This window comes from Geotrypetes seraphini, chromosome 3 (assembly GCF_902459505.1).
Source record: "Geotrypetes seraphini chromosome 3, aGeoSer1.1, whole genome shotgun sequence".
In the NCBI taxonomy this organism is placed as follows: domain Eukaryota; kingdom Metazoa; phylum Chordata; class Amphibia; order Gymnophiona; family Dermophiidae; genus Geotrypetes; species Geotrypetes seraphini.
This window is the reverse complement of record NC_047086.1, coordinates 298905685-298931014: the sequence shown is the minus strand read 5'-3', so window position 1 is coordinate 298931014 and position 25330 is coordinate 298905685. Positions and strand designations below refer to the sequence as shown.

The 25330-nt window shown below is 41.3% G+C and overlaps 1 protein-coding gene across 2 annotated transcripts in view; it reads left to right on the top strand.

Annotated features, from left to right (window-relative positions):
• The window catches only part of RGS7 (regulator of G protein signaling 7), a 495704-nt gene that overhangs the window by 416094 nt on the left and 54280 nt on the right, over positions 1–25330 (top strand). For both annotated transcript variants that reach the window (XM_033939445.1, XM_033939446.1), the window contains exon 11: positions 971–1032. In XM_033939445.1, coding sequence (XP_033795336.1) covers positions 971–1032 — 62 coding nt within the window. The remainder of the gene's footprint in view (positions 1–970; positions 1033–25330) is intronic.

The following is a 25330-nucleotide window of genomic DNA, read 5'->3' as shown; positions in this document are numbered from 1 at the left end:
ATCTGCCTTCTCAGTTGCATAATCAAAGTATGATACAATATCATATACAATAAAACTGCAGTTCAGCCCCTACCCCCCACCCCCATTGCCTCCATGGCATCAAGGTCCTCATTACCACTCTCTACTAATGTTAAATCTGGTACAGCCTGTCTCTGCTCGTGCCTCTGCTACTATGACTTGTGCAGCTTATCTCCTTCATGAGGCAGCATAGTTTGGCATTACTTTCTCTTCCTGGTGCTTATGTTGACCACAAGGTGGCAGTATTATCTATTAGAGGCTTAAGTTTCAGCAATGTCCACAAGGTGCCAGTGTTTCCAGACAGGGCCTAATTCTATAAATGGCGCCGTTATCATCGGTCACCTAAAAAATGGCCACCAATTGTGTGTCAATCACGCAACAGCACCACTTATAGAATCACAGCTTTGTGAAAGGTAGGTGCTGGAAATATAGGCCAGGGTTTTAAAGGCCTACATTTCCGGCACCTACTTTTCATGTGAATCGCAGCTATGGAGGCACTTTACTCTGCCTAATGCCACTTCTGGCATTAGCCACACCTAAAGTGGTGTTAGGTGTCATAAAGTTCCTCTGCAGCCACAATGAAGGAGCCATTTTTCTAGGTTCCAGTAGGCGCCTACATTAAAAAAAGCCTTTAATTTGTTTGGTTTTTTTTAAAACTTTTACCACTTAAGTTAAGTACTGGTAGTTCTCCTACTGGCGCCTAACTTAAGGTGTCATTTATAAAATATGGGCCAAAGTGGGTATATTGCAGTGAGGTACATAGATGCTTAAGTTCATTTTAAAATGTATCTTAAAAGCAGTAGAGATTTAAAGTGAGGAAAGCTGATGTATTCAGAACTTCTGCTTATGCTGACAAACTGAGCCTTAACTGTGTAAATCAATAAAAAGGAAAAGCTATCCAACTGAAGGAAAAGTTTTCTATTTATGCCATTGTTTTGCCTTCATTTTGCAGATAAAATTTTGGCAAATTCAGTTAGATAGACATCGATTAAAAATGTCAAAAGTTGCAGATAGGTAAGTACTATACATTGTAAAATCTCTGTTTTATCAAATGTAAATATTGATAATTTTGTGAGCAAATGAAAAGTTTCTTTAGTCACCAAATTTAATTCAACAGTATGCACAAAAGACTTGTATTTCCTAATTAATGCTGGGTTTTACTAAACGGTTGTAGAGGATTCTACCATGGGCTAATGAGGTAAATGCTCCAATGCTCGTAGAATTCCTATGAGCGTTGGAGCATTTACCTTACCGGCCCAGGACAAATCAACATCGGCTGTATCATATGATACTTATGACTTTCTACTTGAATGGTTGCTCCCAACTGGTGATCTCTGAGTCTATTTATTATATGGGGATTGGTGAGTGAATGTAGTTTGGTGGATTGGAGGGAGAGTAAATATCTTGGTGAGAATGTGGTGAAAATGTAGTTTATAAGGAGAGGTACAATTGTGATTGTGTGGTGTTGTGGGGATTTTAGATTCGATTGATGTGTGGTGGGGTAGGTTTTTCTTTCAGTGGATTTGGCACAGTTATGGGATGTTAGAGTGTGAATATGTGTGACCATGCATAAATGGTGCTTCACTTGAGGTATTATGCTTTGGACCCTGTGAATTTAAACGGGGTCTTTCTAGCTTTGAGTATATATATTTGCATGTGCCATGCTAATCAGTTACAGTCGTGCTAGATTTTAGATGGGGACACGTGTAGATGTTCCCACTTTGGCTGATAGATGTTTTCCATTAGTTGCTTGTTGTTTCCAGTATTTTCTAGCAGACCCTATGGTAGTGCAGCACCTGTCTGAACATCTTTTGGGTCTTTAATGTAGGTATGTGAAATGCAGAAATGCTTTGTGTGTGTGTGGAGTGAGTTAGGGATGAGTGAGTGGTCTCAGGAGTGGGTGGGACTTTGGACAGATCACATTGGGTTGTGACTTGGGCATTCTGGTTCCTGTTTTGTATAGGGAGCTGGAAATGTCTCATAAGAAGTTAGGAGGGGTGTATGGGTTTTGGAGTCATGGGACTACAGTGTGTAAGGAGGTTGATTTATGTTATTTACTCATTTTGCTCTACGGGTGGATTGGGATGGGAAGGAGGGTGGGGGAGGAGGGACATGGATGTCTTTTAATCTATTTCTAATGCTGTTGGGTTTTCTTGCAAGTGTTGGATGAGCATTTACCCTATTGCAACTATTGTTCTTAGTACTGTATGTCCAGTTTATATAATATGGCTTTTTGGACTTTCTTCTATTATTTGTAGACTTAGGCCCTCTTTTATTAAGGTGCGCTAACCGATTAGTGCGGGCTAAATGATTTAGCGTGCACTAAACGCTAACGCTTGCATGTTAGTCTGTGGACGCCTTAGCATTTAGCATGCGCTAATCGGTTAGCGCACCGTAGTAAAAGAGAGGGTTAGTGGTCCAGGTAAAGGCTGGAAGCCTGGAGCACTTGCGTATTTGTTTACTAAGCAATCATTGTTAGCAGCTATATTTCTTGATGGTTTCCTCTAAGTTAAAACTAGTCACCTGGAATGTCTCTGGCATTACTTCCCCAGTAAAGCATACCAAGATCCTCTCTCAATTGAAACGACGGGCTGTTGATATTGCCTATTTGCAGGATACTAAACTTACCGATGTAGAACACTCTAAACTTTGTACTGCATGGGTGGACCAGATATTCTACTCTAATTTGCAAAAGAAAGGTGGAGTGGCAGTTTTAACTCATAAAGGCTTTATGGGACATATTACTCAGATCCAGAAAGATGGCAACGGGAGATATGTCAGGCTCCTAGTTCCTTTCTCTCTATCTCCTCCTCCTCCTCCTCATCACAGAATATAGCCTGCCCTAAACCCACCCGATCAGCAGGCTTCTAGTTCCTTTCTCTCTGCCTCCTCCTCCTCCTAATCACTGGGCCAACATGACCGACCCTACAGGAAAGCTTATTGCCCTCCTCCTTCTCTACTTGCTTGGCACGAGAAATTGGATCCCAAGAACCTTAGCATTTGAACCTATCCCAACCTACTTCTCATGGGATAGAATCACTGGGCCTGAAAAATCACTTCACCCCCCTCGTGTCTTCTACAACTGCATGGAATCTGGCCCCTTCCCCATCTCCGTGGTTAATGCCACCCGCCACTCCTCCAGACCATCGCACAAAAGAAAACGACTCCTAAAAAACTTACAGCGTGCTGAGCTCTCAACACCTTCGGAATATCACACTATTTCCAGCGCTTACCTGAACATTCGTTCGGTTAGGAACGAAGCTCAACTGGTCAAAAACTGGCTAGAAGAAACCCACCTAGATATTCTACTCTTAACCGAAACATGGCTAATCTCCGACCAGGATGCTATCATTGGTGATCTACTACCTCCAAATTACAAAATTATTCCCCTATCAAGAAACTCAAAGAGAGGAGGTGGTTTAGCAATAATCCTCCGAGATCATTTTCAGTTTCAAATCCTTGACTCTAAACTAAATAATGACCTGGAAATCCTCACCTGCAAAATATCCAAAGAGGACTATAAAGATAATTTGATCACTACTGTATTTTCATACCCCCCTAACAAATGGAACCTAGCTAAAGAAGATCTTACCAATTCCTCCTTACAAACTCGGCAACCGGCCCCTACAATCTACTAGCCAGTGATGTCAATCTACATCTCAAGCAGGAAGAGAATTCCAATGTTGCTGATCTACTTTCCTTCCTCACATCTCTAGGCTTTTCCAAACCACCTCCGACCAAAACTCACAGGAAAGGTCACCACTTAGATCTGATCACATTTCTTTCAAATGCCCCAACTACCCCCAATGTAAGTTTTAAAGGTGAAACCTGGGCTAACACCCCCTGGTCAGACAACCTTCTATGCAACTTTGAATTACACTGGTTCAAAAAACAACCCCCCAAAAAACCCAAAGACCACTCTTAAAGAGAAAATGATATGGACAAGAGGACATCTAAACCCTGCAGAATTCTGGTCACACCACAGCTTAATATCCATCCCTGACTTAGACCCAAATTTCATCCTAGGCTGGAAAAATTTCAGCAATCGGGTTCTAAAAGATATTGCACCATTGAAAGCCTGTAAGAAAAGACACCATATATCAGCTAGCTGGTTTGATGCAGGTTCAACTGCTGACATGATCTGGAATCATTTTGAAAACCCAGACTGGAACCAATTCCTTAAGCTCTACTCCAAATATGCAAAATCCAACTGCCTACTAGACAACTGCCCTCCGATTATCATGAAAACAGCCCCCTTCACATTCAAGGCCGAACTCTTCACCTGGGTCTCTCTTTGCCTGTCCAGTGGCTACTTCCCATCAGAACTCGGCCACATTCTAGTGACTCCTATTATCAAAAACTCCAAGGAATCAGTTTCTTCGGTTTCCAATTACAGACCCATTGCCAACAAACCTCTCTTCCTCAAACTAATGGAAGGTCTAGTTAATCTTGACCTCATGACATACCTAAAGAAGTTTAACATTCTACACGACTCCCAGTCAGGATTTCGCACAAACTACAGTATGGAAACTGTCTTAGCATTGTTAACCGATCACCTCTTCCATCTGTTTTCTCTGGGAAAAAGCGCACTGGTACTTCAGTTTGACTTAAGCAGTACCTTTGACCTTATCGACCATGACATTCTGATCAGATGCCTCAATTCTATTGGCATTTCGGGACAGGTACTAACCTGGTTCACAGGCTTCCTAAAAAACTGCACCTACCAGGTCCACAGTGATGGGACCTTTTCCCATTCTTTCCCCTGCGGAGTTCCACAGAGCTCCCCTTTCTCTCCTTCTCTGTTCAACATCTACTTGGCATCACTGAGACATAAGTTATCCAACTTAAAATTGAAATCATGCATATATGCAGATGACATTACAATTATCATCCCCATAACCTCACTGACACAAGAGACTAAACAACTCACCTCATCTGTTCTCTATGGTAGAACAATGGACTACACAATTCAAACTAAAATTAAATCCAGAAAAAACTAAACTTTTCCTTGCAAGTCCCAACCACAAACTAACGAATACCTCTCTGAAATTAAACAGGCTAACTTACCCAATCAATTCCACTATTAAGATCCTTGGAGTCATTCTGGACCGATGCCTGACCTTTGAAGACCATACCAATGCTCAGGTGAAAAAATGATTTTGCACCCTCTGGAAACACCGTACCATCAAATACTACTTTGACTTCCTCTCCTTCCAATTGCTGGTTCAGTCTCTAATCTTAAGCACCTTAGACTACTGTAATATCATATATTTGGGATCCTTCAAGAAAACCATCAAGCGCCTGAGAATCATTCAGAATACTGCTATCCGTCTCATTAATGGTCTCAAAAAGTCGGATCATGTAAGCCCGTTCAATGGTTGCCAATGGAGGCAAGGGTCATCTTCAAGTTTGCCTGCCTTTGCTTCAAAACCTTAACGGGTTCATCCCCAATTTACCTGTCGTGCCATTTCGTGTTTCCAGGTACCACTTGCACACGTAGTGCCTATCTGTTTGCTTTCCCCTCCCTGAATGGCTGTGTCTACAAGAGATTCCTTGATAGAACACTGTCATTCCAAGCTGGCAAATGGAATAAATGTCTAACCACCCTCATTTCAAATGCACCTTCCTACTAATCCTTCAGGAAATAAATTAAAACCTATCTCTTTGATAAATTTCTCTGACTCCTTCCTACCTTGTAATATCACTGAAATACCTGCTGTATCTCTGACATATTTCTGGTTATACCCAACCTCTCTCGGCTCACTAATGTAATTGAAATTTGTTACCAATGTACTTGACAAAATTTTCTGTAACAATGTTGTATATGTACAGTTTCTTCCTCTGTAAACCGCTCTGAACTGCTTGTGTTACTGCGGTATACAAAAATAAAGTTATTATTATTATTGTTGAGAGTACAGGTGTTGGGTCTGGGTTTTTATCTTCTTCCTACAGTATTTATGAGCCTAACACCTTTTGTAAGCTGGTTCAATTGGCTTTACATGATGATCCTCTGCCAGTGGTACTTGCAAGGGACTTCAATCAGGTTCTTAACTATCAGTTGGATAGATCTGAACCCGTTAGGAGGCCTGAGTTGGGCTCTAGGAGAGGCTTACCATACCGTTGTCAGTCTTTGAATCTTGTGGACCTCTGGCATCTGCTAAATCCTACTGTTAAAGATTATACACATTTATTCTGGGCTCATGACTCATTGTTCAGAATAGATTACATTTTAATTTCCACATCTTTATTCACAGACTCTCACAGTGGAAATTGGTCCCATAGTTGTTTCTGATCACACTGTTGGATAGAATTTGATTCACCCTGTTCTACTCCTGGGATGTTTATTCAAGGATATCAAAGTCCCTCCTTGAGGGCTGCAATCCAGTTGGGTTTTCAAGATTTTCCCAATAAATATCACGAGATCTATGTGCATGCACTGCTTTCAATGCATATTCATTAGGGAAATATTGAAAACCCAACTGGACTGCGGCCCTCAAGGAGGGACTTTGAGACCCTTTAGGTGGAGGTTTCCATTGTATCTTTACGGCCCTCAAGGAGGGACTTTGAGACCCTTTAGGTGGAGGTTTCCATTGTATCTTTATCAAGATAAACACTTTTACTCTTACTTGCTCTCTAAATATGAGGATTATTGTACTTTTAATGAGCAACATAGAGAGATACTCCTACTTTGTTTTGGGAAACTTTTAAGGTGGTCCTGAGGGGGGATATTATTCAGGCAGTAAAGATTTTGGCTTTCACGGATGATATCTTATTGGTTTTAACTAAGTTGCACGCCTCTGTCCAGGGCTTTGTTTGATATTTTGGATGAATTTAATTTTTATTTTATTCTTAATAGGTAAAAATCTGTAGTCCTCCCATTAGATCCTACTCTTCCTCTAACTTGGACTATAGATGCACTCAAATATCTAGGCATGTGGATACCAATTGACTTATCTAACCTATACTCCCTGAATATTGATGTGCGGCTGCAAGATATGGAGCATAAGTTGTCCTTTTGACAATCCTATCCCTTGTACTTAATGGGTAAGGTTTATCATTATAATATGAAACTTTTACCATCTTTGTTGTATCCGTTTCAAATGCTGCCCTTAACAGTTTCTGCAGATGCACATAAGCGTATAGTCTGTGCAATTAATACATTTTTATGGAATGGCAAAAAGCCTAGATTGTCTTTTATGGCTGTAGCATCACCTCGGGACAAGGGATATCTGGGTCCTTTGTATGTTAATTTGGGCGTGTCAACTTTGCCATATCAATGACTGGTATAGAACATTCTCATTTTTCCTTTACTTCGGTAGAATTTCACTTACTGTCCCCTCTTGAGTTCAGTGCTGTGTTGAATGCTCTTTTGCATCATTTGTACTCTGCTTTGTGAATTTACCTGGTGTACTTTCCTATTCGGAAGGCCTGGCAGTGGCTGTGCCTTGTTAAAGTTGAGGATCAATGCTTCCCCTCTATTATCTATTACAGGCAATCCTGCATTTGTGCTGGGTATGATGTTGGCTGTTTTCCCACGTTGGGCAACTAATGGGATCTTATACCTTTATCAAATTTTACAAGAGGATGGTTCTATAAAACCCTATTCTGATCTGAAATCAGACTTTCAGCTTGGGCCTCAGGCCCTTTTTTGGTTATTGACAATTATTCCATTATGTGAGTTCTTTACCTGAATCCTCCTTAACTTTGGAGGTGTTGGAGGCTCTTAAGGAGGCTCTGTGTTTGGATGCTCAACAGGCTATCCCCCTGAGTTATCATCACAGATTTATTCAGGAAATGTTACCAACTTTGTCTCTGGTGGTCACAGGATTTGGAGGTTATCTCAATTAACTCTGTCAGTATCCACAAACCATGTCCAAATTGAAATTATCCCTCCCTTTGTGGAAATTAAGCTTTAAAATGGCCATGTGCTTGCATGTGTCCCCTAAATGTGCTCAGCAAATTAGGTTGCGGACAGATTCTTGCTGTCCGAAATGTAAGCAGAAGGAAGCTTCTTTGGATCATATGTTTTATTCTTTTGGAGGAGGATCTTGTGTACTCAGCAAATTAGGTTGCAGACAGATTCTTGCTGTCCAAAATGTAAGCAGAAGAAAGCTTCTTTGGATCATATGTTTTATTCTTTTGGAGGAGGATCTTGGTACATATTTCTTTTCTGTGGCATGCCTGTTGTATTTTTTTCATCACATTTATTGTTTTCTGTTTGTCATGTGGTGGCATCTGTGCTGAAAGGCATGGGAGAATTCCTGAAAAGAGCCCTTTTGTTGGGCAAGAAAGTAATTCTATTGTGATGGCTGGAAACTGAGCCCCCTTCTTTGGAGCACTGGAGAGCAGCCGTGATTCAGCTCCTTCAGATGGAAAAACAGATGGTGACTGATATGGACTCTCAGGGAGGGAAACAGTTACGAACAATTTGGGAACCCTTTTGAAATTCCTTGTCAGCTACTGCTAGGAGTCATTTGTTAAATTTGTAAATTTCTTCTGCGCTGCTGTGCTGTTTTTTTAACTAGTCAGTATGCTTGGTTGTTACTAAACTAAACTAAAACTTAGTTTTATAGACCAAGTCATCAACCAAGAGGAGCGCGACTCAGTTTACAATAATGTAAAACATAATACATAAATTTGACAAGAAAAAGTAGACTGAAATAGTTAATTTCCAAAATGTTTAGCAAACAAAAAAGTTTTCTGAACTTTCTGGAATAAAGCATAAGAACCTAAACTTCTTAATGTAAGCGGTAAAGCATTCCAGAATTTGGTTAATTTAAAAGCAAAAGAATAACTAAATCTCTTAAAGGTTCTGTTTTTTACCACTGAGAGAGGGAAATGTAAGTTTTAATTTTTGAAAACATCTGGCAAGATGAGATCTATGAACATTCCAGTCTAAAGGAATCAAAGTGGTAAAAATGCCAAATAGGATCTTAAATGCAATACAAATACACCTAAATTGAATTCTGAGATACACTGGAAGCCAATGTAATTCCTTGAGCAGAGGGGTTACGTGATCAAATTTACTCTTACCAAAGATAAGTTTAGCTGCAGTGTTCTGTATTAATTGAAGTCTCTGCAGACTGACCTTTGAAAGACCCAAATACACAGAATTGCAGTAATCCAGCCTTGACAAAATGATTGAACTAATACAGAGAAGTGCTCTCACTCTTCTCAGAGCACGGAGGCTGAAAAAACTTTTTAATAAGCGAGTTTAGTTGGTACTTAAATGTAAATGAAGAATCAATAACAATACCTAGTATTAATGAGGAAAACTCAATTTTCAAAGATTCTCCTGAGACTAAGATCACTGCAGAAGGGAGAGAATCTAACTTTGGGCCAAGCCATAAAAGCTTGAGAGGGGGAGTGGATAAAAATGAAAAATTTATATTTGATTGGCCTTATTTGTTCCGTAAAGACTTTTGTACCTATATGATTTGGCTGGAAGTTTGTTCTTTGACCTAAATAAATATATACTTAAAACAATTTAATTTTCTGGTAGGCATCTACAACTTTGATATACACCGAGATGCCTACCTGTGCCTACCCAGAAAGTAGGTATGGTTAGGGGTGGAATTTCAGTGTGTATATTAGGCCAGGAATAACCTAATATACTGGTGCCTAACTCAATTTAAGAACCCCCTAAGTGCAATTTTAGAAACAGTGCAGTAGGCGCCGTTTCTCTTGACAACTACTGAGTTAGGTGCTATTTATAGAATCAGGGCCTGATTCTGTAAATGGTGCCACTAAGTGCCCTAATTGAGGATGCCTAGTGACACCTAACTAAAATTCATGCACAACACAATTGTATTTTAATGCATTAAATGGCATGGCAATTGACCATGCCATAAAAAAACAAATTTTTGATTGATAATTTTAGGGTGCACGTGGATATCCGTGCTGCACCTAATAATGCTTAGTTTGAGGTGCCTTCCGACACCTACCGATTCCTGTCCAAAAAATAGGCTTAGTTAGGGGCGGAGATTAGGCAGGGTTGACATAGGTGTTGCTAGGTGTTGTAGTTACAGGCTGGTAAATTAGACCAGGTAAAACTGGGCCTAATATACCAACGCCTACCACAGGAATACCTAGCGATGCTTAAGCATGATTCTATAAGTGGCACCTAGCAGTTGATTGACAACTTTGCAAACTGGGACCTAGAAGTTAGTGCCGTTAAGCACCTTTATTGAATCAGGCCCTCAGAACCTAATGAATGGTCTTTATTTTAGACCAAAGTTTGCAGACCACTATCCTCTCATATATCCATTCATTTTATTTTCTTCACCATAGAGTCCTTTGGGCTTCACAGCATAAATCTGTAGTAGGTTTGTCTCCTTCAAATTTGTGCTGGTCATGTAAGGAACAGACAGGCACTTTTCTACACTTGCCCCCTGTTTTACTAAGGTGCGCTAAGTGTTTTAGCGCACGTTTAGTGTGCACTAAATCTACGTGTGCGCTAAAAAGACTAACATTCACACGTTAGCATTTAGCGCATGGTTAGTGCGCACTAAAAAGCATAGCACACCTTAGTAAAAGGAGCCCTTAAGAACATAAGAAATGTCTTCACCGGATCAGACCGAGGTCCATCAAGTCCGGCGCTTCAGTTTTTTGGAATGATGATTGGTGTATGGTGAAAAGAATTCTTCCCATCAATGTAGACATCACAAGATCATCATAAGAACATAAGCCGTGCCTCTGCTGGGTCAGACCTGAGGTCCATCATGCCCAGCAGTCCGCTCATGCGGCGGCCCATCAGGTCCAGGACCTGTATACTAGCCCTCTATCTATACCCTTCTATCCCCTTTTCCTTCAGAAAATTGTCCAATCCCTTCTTGAATTCCAATACCGTACCCTGTCCTATCACTCCCTCTGGAAGCGCGTTCCAGGTGTCCACCACCCGTTGGGTGAAGAAGAACTTCCTAGCATTGGTTCCGAATCTGTCCCTTTTTAATTTTTCGGAATGCCCTCTCGTTCTTGTAGTTGTTGAAAGTTTGAAGAATCACTAGCTCTGGATGAAGACCCAACAAAAATTGTTTGATCATAGAAACATAGAAAATGACGGCAGAAAAGGGCTATAGCCCATCAAGTCTGCCCATTCCAATTATCCGCCCCCCAGCATTCACTCTCCTAGAGATCCCACGTGAATATGTAATGTAATGTAATTTATTTCTTATATACCGCTACATCCGTTAGGTTCTAAGCGGTTTACAGAAAATATACATTAAGATTAGAAATAAGAAAGGTACTTGAAAAATTCCCTTACTGTCCCGAAGGCTCACAATCTAACTAAAGTACCTGGAGGGTAATAGAGAAGTGAAAAGTAGAGTTAGAGGAAAAATAAAAATAAAATAAACATTTTAACAAGACAGCATTGATCTAAATACTTTGGAAGGTAGAAGAGAGGAGAGAAAGGAATAGAAGCATGATGAAGTGATGAAGTGGAGCAAGTACGTTTAGTAGGAGCGATTGACGTTTCCAGAAAGGGCTTCTTCAGGGAAGAGACTTGGCCGACAGTCCCAAGAATATCCCATTTCTTCTTAAAATCCGTCACGCTGCTGGCCTCAATCACCTGAAATGGGAGTCCATTCCAATGATCCACCACTCTCTCGGTGAAGAAATACTTTCTGGAGTCGCTACGAAATTTCCCTCCCCTGATTTTCAGCGGATGCCCTATGGTGGTTGATGGTCCCATGAGACAGAAGAGATCATCTTCCGACTCGATACGTCCCGTGATGTACTTATACGTTTCAATCATGTCTCCCCATTCTCTTCTTTCCTCAAGTAAGTACAGCCGCAACTTTTTTAGTCTTTCTTCATACGTGAGATCCTTGAGCCCCAAGACCATCCTTGTCACCATTCGTTGAACCGACTCGATCCTCAGTATGTCCTTACGGTAGTGCGGTCTCCAGAACTGAACACAGTACTCCAAGTGAGGCCTCACCATGGATCTGTATAACGGCATCATTATTTCAGGTCTCCTGCTGACAAAACCTCTGCGGATGCAGCCCATCATCTATCTTGCCCTGGAGGAAGCCTTCTCCACTTGATTGGCAGCCTTCATATCCTCATTAATAATCACCCCTAGATCGCGTTCTGCAGAGGTCTTAACCAATGTTTCTCCATTCAGTACATAAGTTCTACGCGGATTACTCTTGCCCAGGTGCATTATCTTGCATTTTTTAGCATTGAAGCCTAGCTGCCAAGTAGTTGACCATCTTTCCAGCAGCAGTAGATCATGTGTCATATTGTCAGGTAATATGCTTTTGCCTACTATGTTGCAAAGTTTGGCGTCATCAGCGAACAGTGCAACCCTTCCTTTAAGTCCTTGCGTCATATCTCTTATGAATAAATTGAATAGAATCGGGCCCAGGACTGAGCCCTGCGGCACCCCACTGATCACGTCCGACGCCTTGGATGGGGTACCATTCACCACCACCCTTTGAAGTCTACCGCTCAGCCAATCCCCAACCCATGTAGTTAGAGTGTCTCCCAACCCCATTGTTTTCAACTTGTTCAATAGCCTTCTGTGTGGGACGCTATCAAATGCTTTACTGAAATCCAAATATACCACATCCAGTGATTCTCCGGCATCCAGTTGTCTAGTAACCCAGTCAAAAAAGCTAATCAGATTAGATTGGCATGATCTACCCTGGGTGAACCCGTGTTGGTGGGGGTCACGCAGGTTATCCTCGTTTAGGATTGTGTCAAGATTCCGTTTAATCAGAGTTTCCATGAGTTTACACACTACAGATGTGAGACTCACTGGTCTGTAGTTTGCTGTCTCTGTCCTGCAGCCCTTTTTGTGGAGTGGGACTACGTTAGCTGTTTTCCAGTCCAAGGGGACTCTTCCTGTGTGTAGGGAGAGATTGAAAAGCACAGATAATGGTTCCGCCAGGACTTCGCTCAATTCCCTTAGCATCCTGGGGTGTAGGTTGTCCGGTCCCATGGCCTTGTTTACTTGGAGTCTTGATAGTTCATTGTAGACGCTACTGGGTGTAAACTCGAAATCCTGAAACGGGTCTTTCTGGTTATCTCCCGTCTGAAGTTGTGGACCAGCTCCTGGTGCTTCACAGGTGAAGACTGAACAGAAATATTCGTTTAGTAGGTTTGCCTTGGCAGAATCTGATTCCGCAAAGTTACCGTCCGATTGCTTCAGCCGTTCTATCCCAACTTTGTTTCTTTTCCTGTCACTAATATAGCTAAAGAAAGATTTATTCCCTTTCTTAATATTCCGTGCTAGCTCTTCTTCCATTCGGAGTTTGGCCTCTCTGACTTCTTTTTTGACAGATTTAGCTCTGTCTAGATAGTCCTTTTTCGCCCCCTGGTACCCTAAATGTTTGTAGGTGATGAATGCTTCCTTTTTCTTCTTAACTAGGTCTGAAATTTCTTTAGTGAACCATCGGGGTCTTTTGGTTCTCCTGCTTTTACTTACTGTTCTTATGTATCGGTTTGTTGCTTCATGTAGGATAGACTTCAGAGACGACCACATATCCTCTAAATTGTCAGATTTTGTTTGTTTATATAGCTCCTGATAGACGAAATCTCCCATGCGGTTGAAGTCCGTGCCTCTAAAGTTGAAAACCCTTGTTGCTGGGTTGACTTAGAGAAACCTTTCCTGAGGTTGAGCCATACCATATTATGGTCGCTGGAGGCCAGTGTATCACCCACCGAGATGTCTGAGATGCTGTCCCCGTTGGTGAGTACCAGGTCCAGTATCGCCTGGTCCCTGGTGGGTTCCAGTACCATTTGCTTGAGACGTGCACCCTTTATGGAGGTTAATATTCTTTTATTGCTACCTGTAGTTGCGGTGAGTGTGTTCCAATCTGCATCGGGCATGTTGAAGTCTCCCAGCACTACTGTGTCTCCGCGTAGTGTGATGTTCTCTATGTCCTCGATTAATTCCATGTCTTTGTTTTCCTGTTGCCTGAGGGTCTGTATATCACTCCAAGGTACAGGCATTTTTCATTCCCTCTGGCCAGGTTCACCCAGAGTGATTCCCCGGTGTATCCTACATCTGTGATTCTGGTAGTTTTGATGCTTTCCCTGGTGTATAGCGCCACACCTCCTCCCGATTTACCTTCCCTATCACAACGAAGTAGGTTGTAGCCCGGTATGACCTTGTACTTACCATTGCTATTAAAACACTACTTTTGAATTGGAAAGATGATAGTTTTTTAAAATATTCAATTTTTGGTGACTGTTTATAAAAGCAAACTATGGTTGGTTGTTGAGTCCTAAACACAAACTAATACACGGTCAAGTCACATTATTATGGCCACCTTCTAATATCCAGAATAACCTCAACACTAACTAATACAATAGTCTGTCTTCCATCTATTTCTAAAAACTAATTTGAGGTTTCCTGAGTTTCAAATGTATTCCTTTCCTTGTCCTCCTCAACCTTATTCTCATATAACTACTATAGTTTCATTATTTGATCTATGTATAATGTTGACATTATACTTTTATTACTGTTTCTTAAAGATTTGTATTACTGTTTCTACATTTGTACTTAAAAATTAAATAAAAGTAGTGTGAACTTTAAAAAAGAAAATAGCTACAATGTATTCACGTTTTTATTGTTTTCAGTAGTCTTCAAACCAATTTCAATTTTTTAAATAAAGTTATTTAACACCAATAAATAATTGATAGTATACAATATTGGATAGGTATGTTGATTTGCTGGTTAGAAAAGTCAAGTTGGGTCAAATGCTCTATATTCAGCTGGATCCCTGAAACATTCAATAGTGGGTCTGTGCCAAAATTTAAAATTTTGACTTCCATGATAGGCTTGTGAAACATATGGAAAACAGGCTGGCTTAAGAGTACTCTGCTATTATTTTGAGAAACACTGGCCCAACCCAAACTTCTCTGTAATATCTTGAAGTAATTAATGGTGATCTTATCCACTTTTAACATTTGAACCACCTTTAACATTTGACCCATTACACAACAACTGTCTTCAGTGACAAAATTCTTATTCTCAAGCCCTAGGGGAAATGCATGAAGATCCCAGAGCCAGATTAAATAGCCAATGAATAATTGCCCATGCTTATCACACCAGTTGATTTAACACATTATTTCTGATAGAAGCTCTCAAGTGCCCTATAGCACATATGATACCTGCAGGAGTACATTCAGCAGTTATTCTAGATGCACTTCAATATAGCATGACACATTTATAACCCAAGTCTGTCTACCTGAGTGGTATAAATAACCAGTATGACTTAAATATCATATAATCCACTCCATTGGAGGGGTACAATTAACATTCATATAATATGTTAATCAATTATTTTTCAAGGAAAAAGGCCTCAGAATTGGAGCACTACGCAAAGTGTTTTCATCAACTAGTGTTATCAGTGAAGTTACAATCCATGTTTTTGCTCCATAATCCAGTCATTGGCCAAAAACCTGATTTTCTAGTTAGTCATTTTATTGTTTTAGTTGATTTATATTTTTATATTTTTTCTTTTTTCTCAATTGCTTAATATTCAATCACTTAGTATGTTCAAAAATTCCTATAGTACACCACTCTAACAGTTTGAAAAGAACTAACAGGTGATTACTTATCTTAATCAATATCCATAGTCCTACAGAACAGTTTTTTCATGTTTGAAGATCACCTTTTTCAGCAAAAATCTGGTATAGCAATGGGCATAACAATGGCCCCCTTCAGTTTCCATGGTATCATTTCTAGATGTGAAGACATACACAGCAACAAAAGTGCTCCACTCTTTTGGCTAAGAGCAATGCCTTGAACAGAAGAAAAAGCCTCAGGTCTATTTTAGGTTGAGCAAACGTGCTCAAACCTCCTCCACCCACATCATTGGCTCCAAAAAACTTCCTTACAGACTTTGCTATTGCTGCTAGGCTGATAAATTCCAGCGTGGGGCAAAAATCGCTAACGTAGCAATGCTCTTGTAAGTGTTGAGGTCTAAATGTGGCGTCACTTTAAAGCCAATGTTTCACAGATTACTAATAATAATAATTTTATTTTTTATACACCGCCATACCCGGTGAGTTCTAGGCGGTTTACATCAATTAGAATAGGATCTACGTTTTCAAGCAGATTTACAAATAAATAAACAATTAAGTAACAAGTAAAAATCGAAATTGACAGAGGATGGAGGGAGGTTGTTGAAGAAAGGGAAGAGAGAAGCTATAAAGGGGGTAGAGAGCTGAGGGGGAGGAAGGGGGGGAGGAGAAATGAGAGCGGGTGGGGCCGCTAGGGGTCTTGTTTGGTGAATAGGTAAGTTTTGAGAGATTTTCTGAAGTCGAAGTAGGAGGGGGCCTCGAGTATCATTTGGGCCAGCCATGTGTTGAGCTTGGCTGCTTGGTAGGCGAAGGTTTTGTCTATGAATCTTTTATAGTGACAGAGTTTTAGCGAGGGGAAGGCGAACAGTTGAGTTCTACGGGATTTCTTGTTTATGTGATAGAGGTTAAAGTGGGGGTTGATGTAGCTTGGTGTAGAACTACCGCTTCTTCAGGGCTTCCTGACACCCCTCTTCATCACACTATTGTGCCTTTTGTTTGTGAAGAAAAGTGATGCCACTTTTAGACCTCAACACTTACAAGAGCATTGCTATGTTAGCGATTTTTGCCCCAAGCTGGAATTTATCAGCCTAGCAGCAAAAGCAAAGTTTGTACGGAAGTTTTTTGGAGCCAATGATGTGGGTGGAGGAGGTTTCAGCATGTTTGCTCAACCTAAAATAGACCTGAGGCTTTTTCTTCCATTCAATGCATTACTCTTAGCCAAAAGAGTAGAGCACTTTTGTTGCTGTGTATGATATACAATTCTACACTACACTAAAGTAGATTAAGTTAGATGTGAAGACAGAAATTAGAGAGAATGCCTTCCATACAGAAGTCTATAAAAAACCAACTCTATTTCTCAAGTGCCAATCCTTCTACATTGAAAAGAAGCCTCCCCTATTCTCAGTTCTTGAGAATTAGAAGAATATGTTCATCTACTGTGGACTTCAAGAAACAAGCTAATGAAGTCAAAACAAAATTTTTACAAAGAGGATATCCCTTAAAAATAATTAAAGCAACGTATAAAAGAGCACATTTTAACCACCGCAAAGCTCTACTTACTCCCAAAGTTTATTTAAACCGGCAGTCAGAAGAATGGACAATAACATGTGTACTGACTTACTCTCAAGACAGTTATCAAACTGTCCAATCTCTTAGAAAATATTGGGAGATTTTAAAAATCTCTGGAGTGTTTAAAGATCACAATTTAAGAATAGCATACAGGAGAAATCAGAACCTAAAAGAAATCTTTTGTCCCTCTATGCTTCCAAATAGTAATGCAAATACAGAGACTACACATTTGGGACATCGGATATGTGGTTCATGTGAAATGTGTAAAATCATGACATGTACGGATAAATTATGCAATCCACAGGACAAAAAAGAATATGTTCTTAAACATACCTCTGATTGTAAAATGGAGGGGCTGATTTATATAATAAAATGTCTATGTGATCTCCTGTATGTGGGGCAAACTTCCAGAAAGTTCAATATTAGACTCACAGAACATAAAAGCAATATCAAAAATCATGTTTTAGGAGCACCACTAGCAAGACACTGTACCGAAAAAAAATCATGAGTTTATATCTTTAAGAGCTGTTGTGATAGAAGTAGTATGGAGAGGGAAGAGAGGAGATTTCAGGAGATACTTAGCTCAACACGAACAAAGATGGATTCACCGACTAGATACACTGAGTCCAAAAAGTCTCAATAAAAATATAGAATGGCAACATTTTTATTGAGTAATCTGTTCGTGAATTTGAATTTAAGATCTTTTAATTCCTGACCAATAAGATTGGAAGAGAGGAGCTATGATGCTACGTAACTTAGGGAGTATAAATCACACGCCACGGCCATCTTGCCGGCGTCTGAAAATTACTGACAGAACAAAGTAGAGATGTAAGTAATGTTCTGCTTGGCTTTTATGAATGTTTTGTATGAATTGTCACTGCATGTCTTTCAATTTGTAGAAATTACTGTGCCCAGTTATTGGCCCTGAAGCAGCGGATTAAAGTATGTTCCGCGAAACGCTGGCCGCATCAGCTCCGGTTATGGGTCCGGCTGCTTACTAGATGGCATATACGGGAAAAGATATTGATTAAGATAAGTAATCACCTGTTAGTTCTTTTCAACCATTGGGGTGGTGTACTATAGGAATTTTTGAACATATTAAGTGATTGAATATTAAGCAATTGAGAAAAAAGAAAAAAATATAAATATAACAACTAAAACAATGAAATGACTAACTAGAAAATCAGGTTTTTGGCCAATGACTGGATTATGGAGCAAAAACATGGATTGTAACTACGCTGATAACACTAGTCGATGAAAAGATTTCATGTAGTGCTCCAACTCTGAGGCCTTTTTCCCTGAACAATAATTGATTAACATATTATATGAATGTTAATTGTACCCCTCCAACCGAGTGGATTATATGATATTTAAGTCATCTAATATAATAAAATGGTAAGCCGCGCATGCGCACTTCCTATGTGTGCGCCGGTTTTCCGTGAGCTGTAGCAACACATAGGAAGTGCGCATGCGCGGCTTACGGTTCTTTGAAAGATGCGGCGGTAGCTATTCTCACGATCCCCGCCTGCGTCGGACTTCCGACACAGGTGGGGATCATGAGAGGAGCCACCGCCGCGTCTTTCAACTAAAAAAAAAAAAAAAGTCAAAACGGATGTCGGCGGCTGCAGGCTGCAGCAGCTGTAGCCCACCACAGCCGAGCACGGAGACGGGCCGAAGTTTTTTTCAACTTCACAGACGCTGCAGCGGCTCCTCTCACGAGCCGCTCCTGCGTTGGAGAAGGCGGCGATCGTTAGAGGAGCCGCCGGGAAGTTAGACTGCTGGAGGCTCGGCCTGTTAGGTCCGTGTGCAGGCTCCTCTCGCAGTTAATGGAGGGAGAGGGAATGCTGTGGCTGCTGCACAGGGAAGTAGGGAAGGAGATAGGGAGAAAGGGACCGGTCTGATGTCGCCCTCGCCTTCTGTTTTGCTGAAAAATCCACCACCCTCAGCTGCGATTCAGAAACATTCCGCCGGGGGGAGGGGGGAGAACCGCGGCAGATTGAAAGCAGGAAGGGGAGCCACGGCCAACGTTCCTGAATCACAGCTGAGGCCAGCGGTTTTTTCAGCGAGACAGAAGGTGAAGGCAATATCAGAATGGAATGGAGAGAAGAGGGAGAACATGTTGGGCCTAGGAAATTCCCTGGATTAACTTTTTTTTAATTTTTATAAAGTACAAAGGGGGAGAGTATTAAAAGAAGTGCCAGACTGGGCATGGGGGACAGCTTATGGGGCCAGGAACAAGGACAGAGAGAGATGGTAGGTAATGGTCTGAAGGGAGAAAAGCTGGATCTGGGGAAAGAGATACTTGAAGGGAGGACTATTGGGGAGAGATGGTGGACCTGGGGGAGGGAAGTTGGACCTAGGGATGGAAGGGAGGGAGAAATGTTAGGTCTGGGGGTGGAAAGGGGAGAGAGATGCATCATCTCTTTTTTCCCCTCCATCTTATTGTTCAGCATCAAGGGGGGAAGGAAGAAGAACAACAGAAAATGGAGGAAAGAAGAATCCATGGGAGGGCAGAGAGCTGGGATAAGAAGATGCTAGGGGATGAAGAGAAAGGGACAGGGAGATATAGCCTGACCAGTGGAGAGAGGGAGGGGTATTCTGAAAGTGGTGAGCCATTTGTATGAGGTCAAAAGGGAGATGACAAGATGAATGAGAGTATGGAGAGAAACAGAAAGAAACACAGACCTATATTCTACCGCCAGCGGGAGGAAGGGAGACAGAAATAAAAGAAGAAAGACAGAGGGACAGCGAGAGACACAGAAAGACAGACAGACAAAGGGGGCCAGGGACAGAGACAGACAGAAAGAAAGACAGCAGGACAGAGAGAGAGAGAGATGGAAATAAAGACAGACAGACAGACATATATTCTAGCACCCGTTAATGTAACGGGCTAAAATACTAGTACAAGTATAACCCAATAAGGCAATTGCGATATGAGGGAGGTATGTAATATTGTACATCCTGAGATCTTTAAGCTGAAGGCTCTCTTACCCATTATAAATATTTAATCTTAACTCTAGGCCTCTGATCCTTCTAGATGAAAATAGATACACAATGATACCTTGGTTTGTGAGCATAATTCATTCCAGAAGCATGCTCATAATCCAAAGTCCTCGTATATCAAAGCAAAGTTCCCCATAGGCCATAATGGCAACTCGGATGATTTGTTCCACTGACTTAGGTACATCTCTCCAACCCGAACGCCTGAGCTGAGCCAACACCCAACCTGACCCCCATCACTTCTTCTGTCTTCTCCCACAGCTGTCCTCCACTTTGACACCCCACCTCCGGGAACTGGCTTTGCTGCTCCCCCGAGACCACTGATGCTGCTCCCTCCCTTTGTGACTGAGATCACCTCCTCCCCCACTGACCGGCCTTGTCCTTACCCGTGCACCGGTGCTGAAAGTGCCTGCCTCTGGTTCTCTGCTGGGCTGTTGCGGGGCCTTGAGCATCTGTGCATGCTCAAGGCCTTCTGGCTCTCACCCTCTCCAAGATTCTCATGAGATTCAAGTGGACAGGTATTTGACTTTAAAATACTATTTAGGAAGTATGAACTCCTCCTAAAATACAAGCCAGGAATTCTGAAATACTGCTAGATTCATCACTTATTTTGATCCTTCAAATACCAAAAACCTTTAAATATTGTTTCTGTCACCTGTAGCTACTAAGAAATCTCTCTCCATATATCAAAAAAAGATGAGTCTTACCCAGTGGTTCATGCCATGATAACATCAAGACTAGACTACTGTAATGCACGAGACACTGGTCAAACCCAGAGTTTACACCAGTTCCAACTAATTTAGAATGCTACAGCATAACTGATAAAGGGCTACAAGCAGCATGACCACATCACACTCTTTCTGCAAAAACTGTACTGGCTACCGGTAGCTTCCGTACAGGCCATATTTAAAACTCTGTCCTTGAAGTCCAAGGTTCTCAAACAAAATAAGTCAAAGTATCTAAAGAAATGTTAGCCCACTACACTCTTTTAGGTCTCTAAGGTCCACTTAAGTGCATCACTGTGTGTCAAAAAGAAATTGCATGATGTGATATATGCCAGCAAATTTTCTCAGGAATAACTCCCTCAATCTAGAACTCAACTCCAGATGGTACCAAATTTAAGACCATTTCAACTTTAGGAAGAAAGTGAAAGCCTGACTCTTCTACTAATACATAGGGGGCTAGATTCTACAGCAGCTGCCAAAGGTTAGGTGGCAGTAGCTACCCTACTGCCACCTTACTTAATTGGTTTAATTGCCTTTAATTGATGTGATGATCGATTGCATCATTTAAAAGCAATTAAAACATCATTTAAAAAAAAAGATGGCGCCTCCACATATGGCACAGGAACCCCAACTAAGGAGGTATGTACCAGTGCCTAAGGGTAAAATAGGCATGATTAATGCTAAGCTTTGGTAGATGCTTCCATAGTCACAATTCTCATCACACAGGCGCCAGAAATATAGACCTTGAAAACCCTGGCCTACATTTCCTGCACTTATCTGTAGCATGGCCTCAGTTCTATAAACATCATCATCACATGATGGACATGCCATTGGCGCCACTTTTGTGTGCGGCTGCCGATCATGGTGCCATTTATAGAATCCGGGTCAGGGTGACTGACTATCCATTCACTCTACATCTGAACTAGCTTACCCCATACTCTATAACTTAAACCAGTTTCTCATATCATTTTCAATTTACATATAATTTGCCTTCAGTTTAGCCACTCATCTACTTGTCCCAATGACCTTATACTACCCATCTTGTCCTGTCTATGTATCTCAATTGCACATAGCCCTTCAGCTGTTTTGAATGTTCTAATGTGTTGCGTATTGCCGTGTTTCATTTGTATTGCACTGATATCATGAGTATCATATTTGTTATATGAATGTTCTTCCATGCTGCCTATTATGGTATCATTCATATTCTGCTGACAATTATCATATGTGCAGTGCATCTAAATCTCAAGGGGTCATGTGGTGGTGTGTTTCAGGTGGGAGTAGAGTAGACTTATGATTTGTACTATCAAATATAAATGCAACTATATTAACATATCATCTTTACAACCACCTCAAAAGTGAAATACAAGTTTAATACCACTTTAATGTGTAATGAATGTGCTCAGTACCCCCATATACACTGGTCATTTGAGCAAAAGCAAGACCAATGAACCGGAGAACTACATAAGAACATAAGAATTGCCGCTGCTGGGTCAGACCAGCGGTCCATCGCGCCCAGCAGTCCGCTCACGCGGTGGCCCCCAAGGTCAAAGACCTGTGCCCTAACCGAGATCAACCCTACCTGTGTTCGTTCTGGTTCAGCAAGAACTTGTCCAACCTTGTCTTGAATCCCTGGAGGGTGTTTTCCCCTATAACAGCCTCTGGAAGAGCATTCCAGCTCTCCATCACTCTCTGGGTGAAGAAGAACTTCCTTACGTTTGTACAGAATCTATCCCCTTTTATCATGGCATTATTCTGTTCTCCTCTCATATTGAACTCAAATGGCTTAGGAACATGAGAATGTAAGTCATAAAGTGGATAAATTTATAAATTTAATGACATTTGAACTTGAATTTGAAGCAGAAAAACAAGTGAGCATAGTGAACAAAGAAAAAGTGCATCAATTATTGGCCACCCAACAGATAAGTGATCTTTGTTGCACCATTTTTTTTTGCATTCATTATTAGCATATCATCATTGCATTTATCCACTTTATGACTTACATTCTCATGTTCCTAAGCCATTTGAGTTCAATATGAGAGAAGAACAGAATGATGCCATGATGGTTCTCTGGTACATTGGTTTTGCTTTTGCTCAAATATTCATTACATATTAAAGTGGTATTAAAGTTGTATTTCACTTTTGAGGTGGTTGTAAAGATGATAGGTTAATATGGTGGCATTTATATTTGATAGTATTAAACGGAGTGCCAATATATACTAATAATCCCTATTATATTGTGTGGACTTATGATTTGGACATTTTTCTGTCTGCCTTTGTTGTGGCAATAAAAGTCTTGTCTGCTGATCAGACAATATCCTTCCTTCCTGTTCCCAGCTGCTCAAGCAGCTGGCATCAAGGAGCATTTCCAACATTTAATAGACACTTATTTTCCTTTTCATCCACTACACGGTGTAGGTTCTCTTCTATACACATGTCTGAAAGACAACTCAATTATCTTCCTAGATCATGTAGAAACACAGGCAATTGAATCTTTGGGAAGGTTATACCAAAACCAGATCAAAATGGAAGACTCTATTTGTGATTTATAAACAGTTGTACAGAATATTGTCCCTTTTTATACTTTATTAACAAGATCTAAATATAAAATCATAAGTGTTGAAGGTTTATGCAAATGAGGGCAGAGCTCACGGGGCTGGGGACAGAGCCTTTGGAGATGGGGCAGGAATGGGTTTAAACTTTGTTCCTGTGCCATTCTCTAAAGACCAGTTCCTTTTCTCTCTTCCACACTCTCCTTCATAGCCTATCCAGCACAAATCATCATTACATTTCCAAATACACAAATCATCCAAGCATTTCCAAAGGCACAAATCATTACTTTTTTTATTTTTTTGCTATGTCGTATCAATCATCTTGAGAAAAGAAAAGCACAGACCTAATCTAAAGGTGATAAAACAACTGAGAAAAATGTACTGTGAAGCTTTAAGTATTTTATTTACACCTGTCTAGGAGTGAAGTCTGAGGTTCTGTACAGGATAGGAAAGAATCCAAGTATAAACTTGCCAAATTCAATTTTGTTAATTTATGTAATGTAATGTAATGTAATTTATTTCTTATATACCGCTACATCCGTTAGGTTCTAAGCGGTTTACAGAAAATATACATTAAGATTAGAAATAGGAAAGGTACTTGAAAAATTCCCTTACTGTCCCGAAGGCTCACAATCTAACTAAAGTACCTGGAGGGTAATAGAGAAGTGAAAAGTAGAGTTAGAGGAAAAATAAAAATAAAATAAACATTTTAACAAGATTTTAGTTTCCAGAAAAAGGGCTTCTTCAGGGAAGAGACTTGGCCGACAGTCCCAGGATGTCTATGTCTCCTCCCCTGCGATGTTCTCCCATCCATGCATTCCCTCCCAGACACACTGCCTGTGCCCCAGCCGCTCCAAGGAGGCTGCCCCAGATGAGGCCCACGATGAATGCAGGATTCTCTCCTCTGCGGGAAAGCTGCCCGGAGCCGACAGTCGATCTTCATAGCGGATTGCAGGGGGGGAAGAGTTCACATTCTTGGTAGGATCGGGTCTGTGTTCTCTCGGTGGTTGTGGCTGGTCTCGTTGCTGCTTAGGTGTAAAAGCAGTTGATCTCCACTGCTGCTGATATTTAAAAGCAGGCAGATTGATCTCTCCAATGGACTGCAGGGGGAGGAGTTCACAATCCTGGCAGGATCGGGTCTGTGGGCTCTTGGTGGTTGCGGTAGGTCTCGCTGCTGCTTGTATGTAAAAGCAGTTGTTTTTCTACTGCTGCTGATATTTAAAGCAGGTAGATTGATCTCTTAAACGGGATATAAGGGGAGGAGCTCTCGATAGTGGCGGCTGGTCTTGGTGCTGTTTAGGTGTAAAAGCAGTTGATCTCCCAATGCTGCTGATATTTAAAAGCAGGCAGATTGATCTCTCCAACGAATTGTATGGTGAAGAGCACACACGCCTGGCAGGATTGGGACAAAGGCTCTCGATAGTGGCGGCTGGTCTTGGTGCTGCTTAGGTGCAAAAGCAATTGATCTCTTACTTCTGATGATATTTAAAAGCATGCAGATGGATTTTTCCAACGGAATGCTGGGGGAAGAGCTTACTTGTCTGGCTGGATCAGGGCAAAGGGCTCTCGGTAGTGGTGGCTGGTCCTGTTGCTGCTTAGGTGTAAAAAACAGTTGATCTTCCTAGTGGACTGCAGGGGGAGGTGGAGCTCACACTCTTGGCTGGATCGGGTCTGTGGGCTCTTGGTAGTTGCGGATAGTTCCGCTGCTGCTGAGGTGTAAAAGCAGTTGATTTCCCACTGTTGCTGATATTTAAAAGCAGGTAGATTGATCTCTCCAATGGACTGCAGAGGGAGGAGCTCACATGCCTGGCTGGATCGGGGCAAAGGGTTCTTGGTAGTGGTGGCTGGTCCTGCTGCTGCTTAGGTGTAAAAGCAGTTGATTTTCCTAGCAGACTGCAGGGAGGGTGGAGCTCATATTTTTGCAGGATCGGG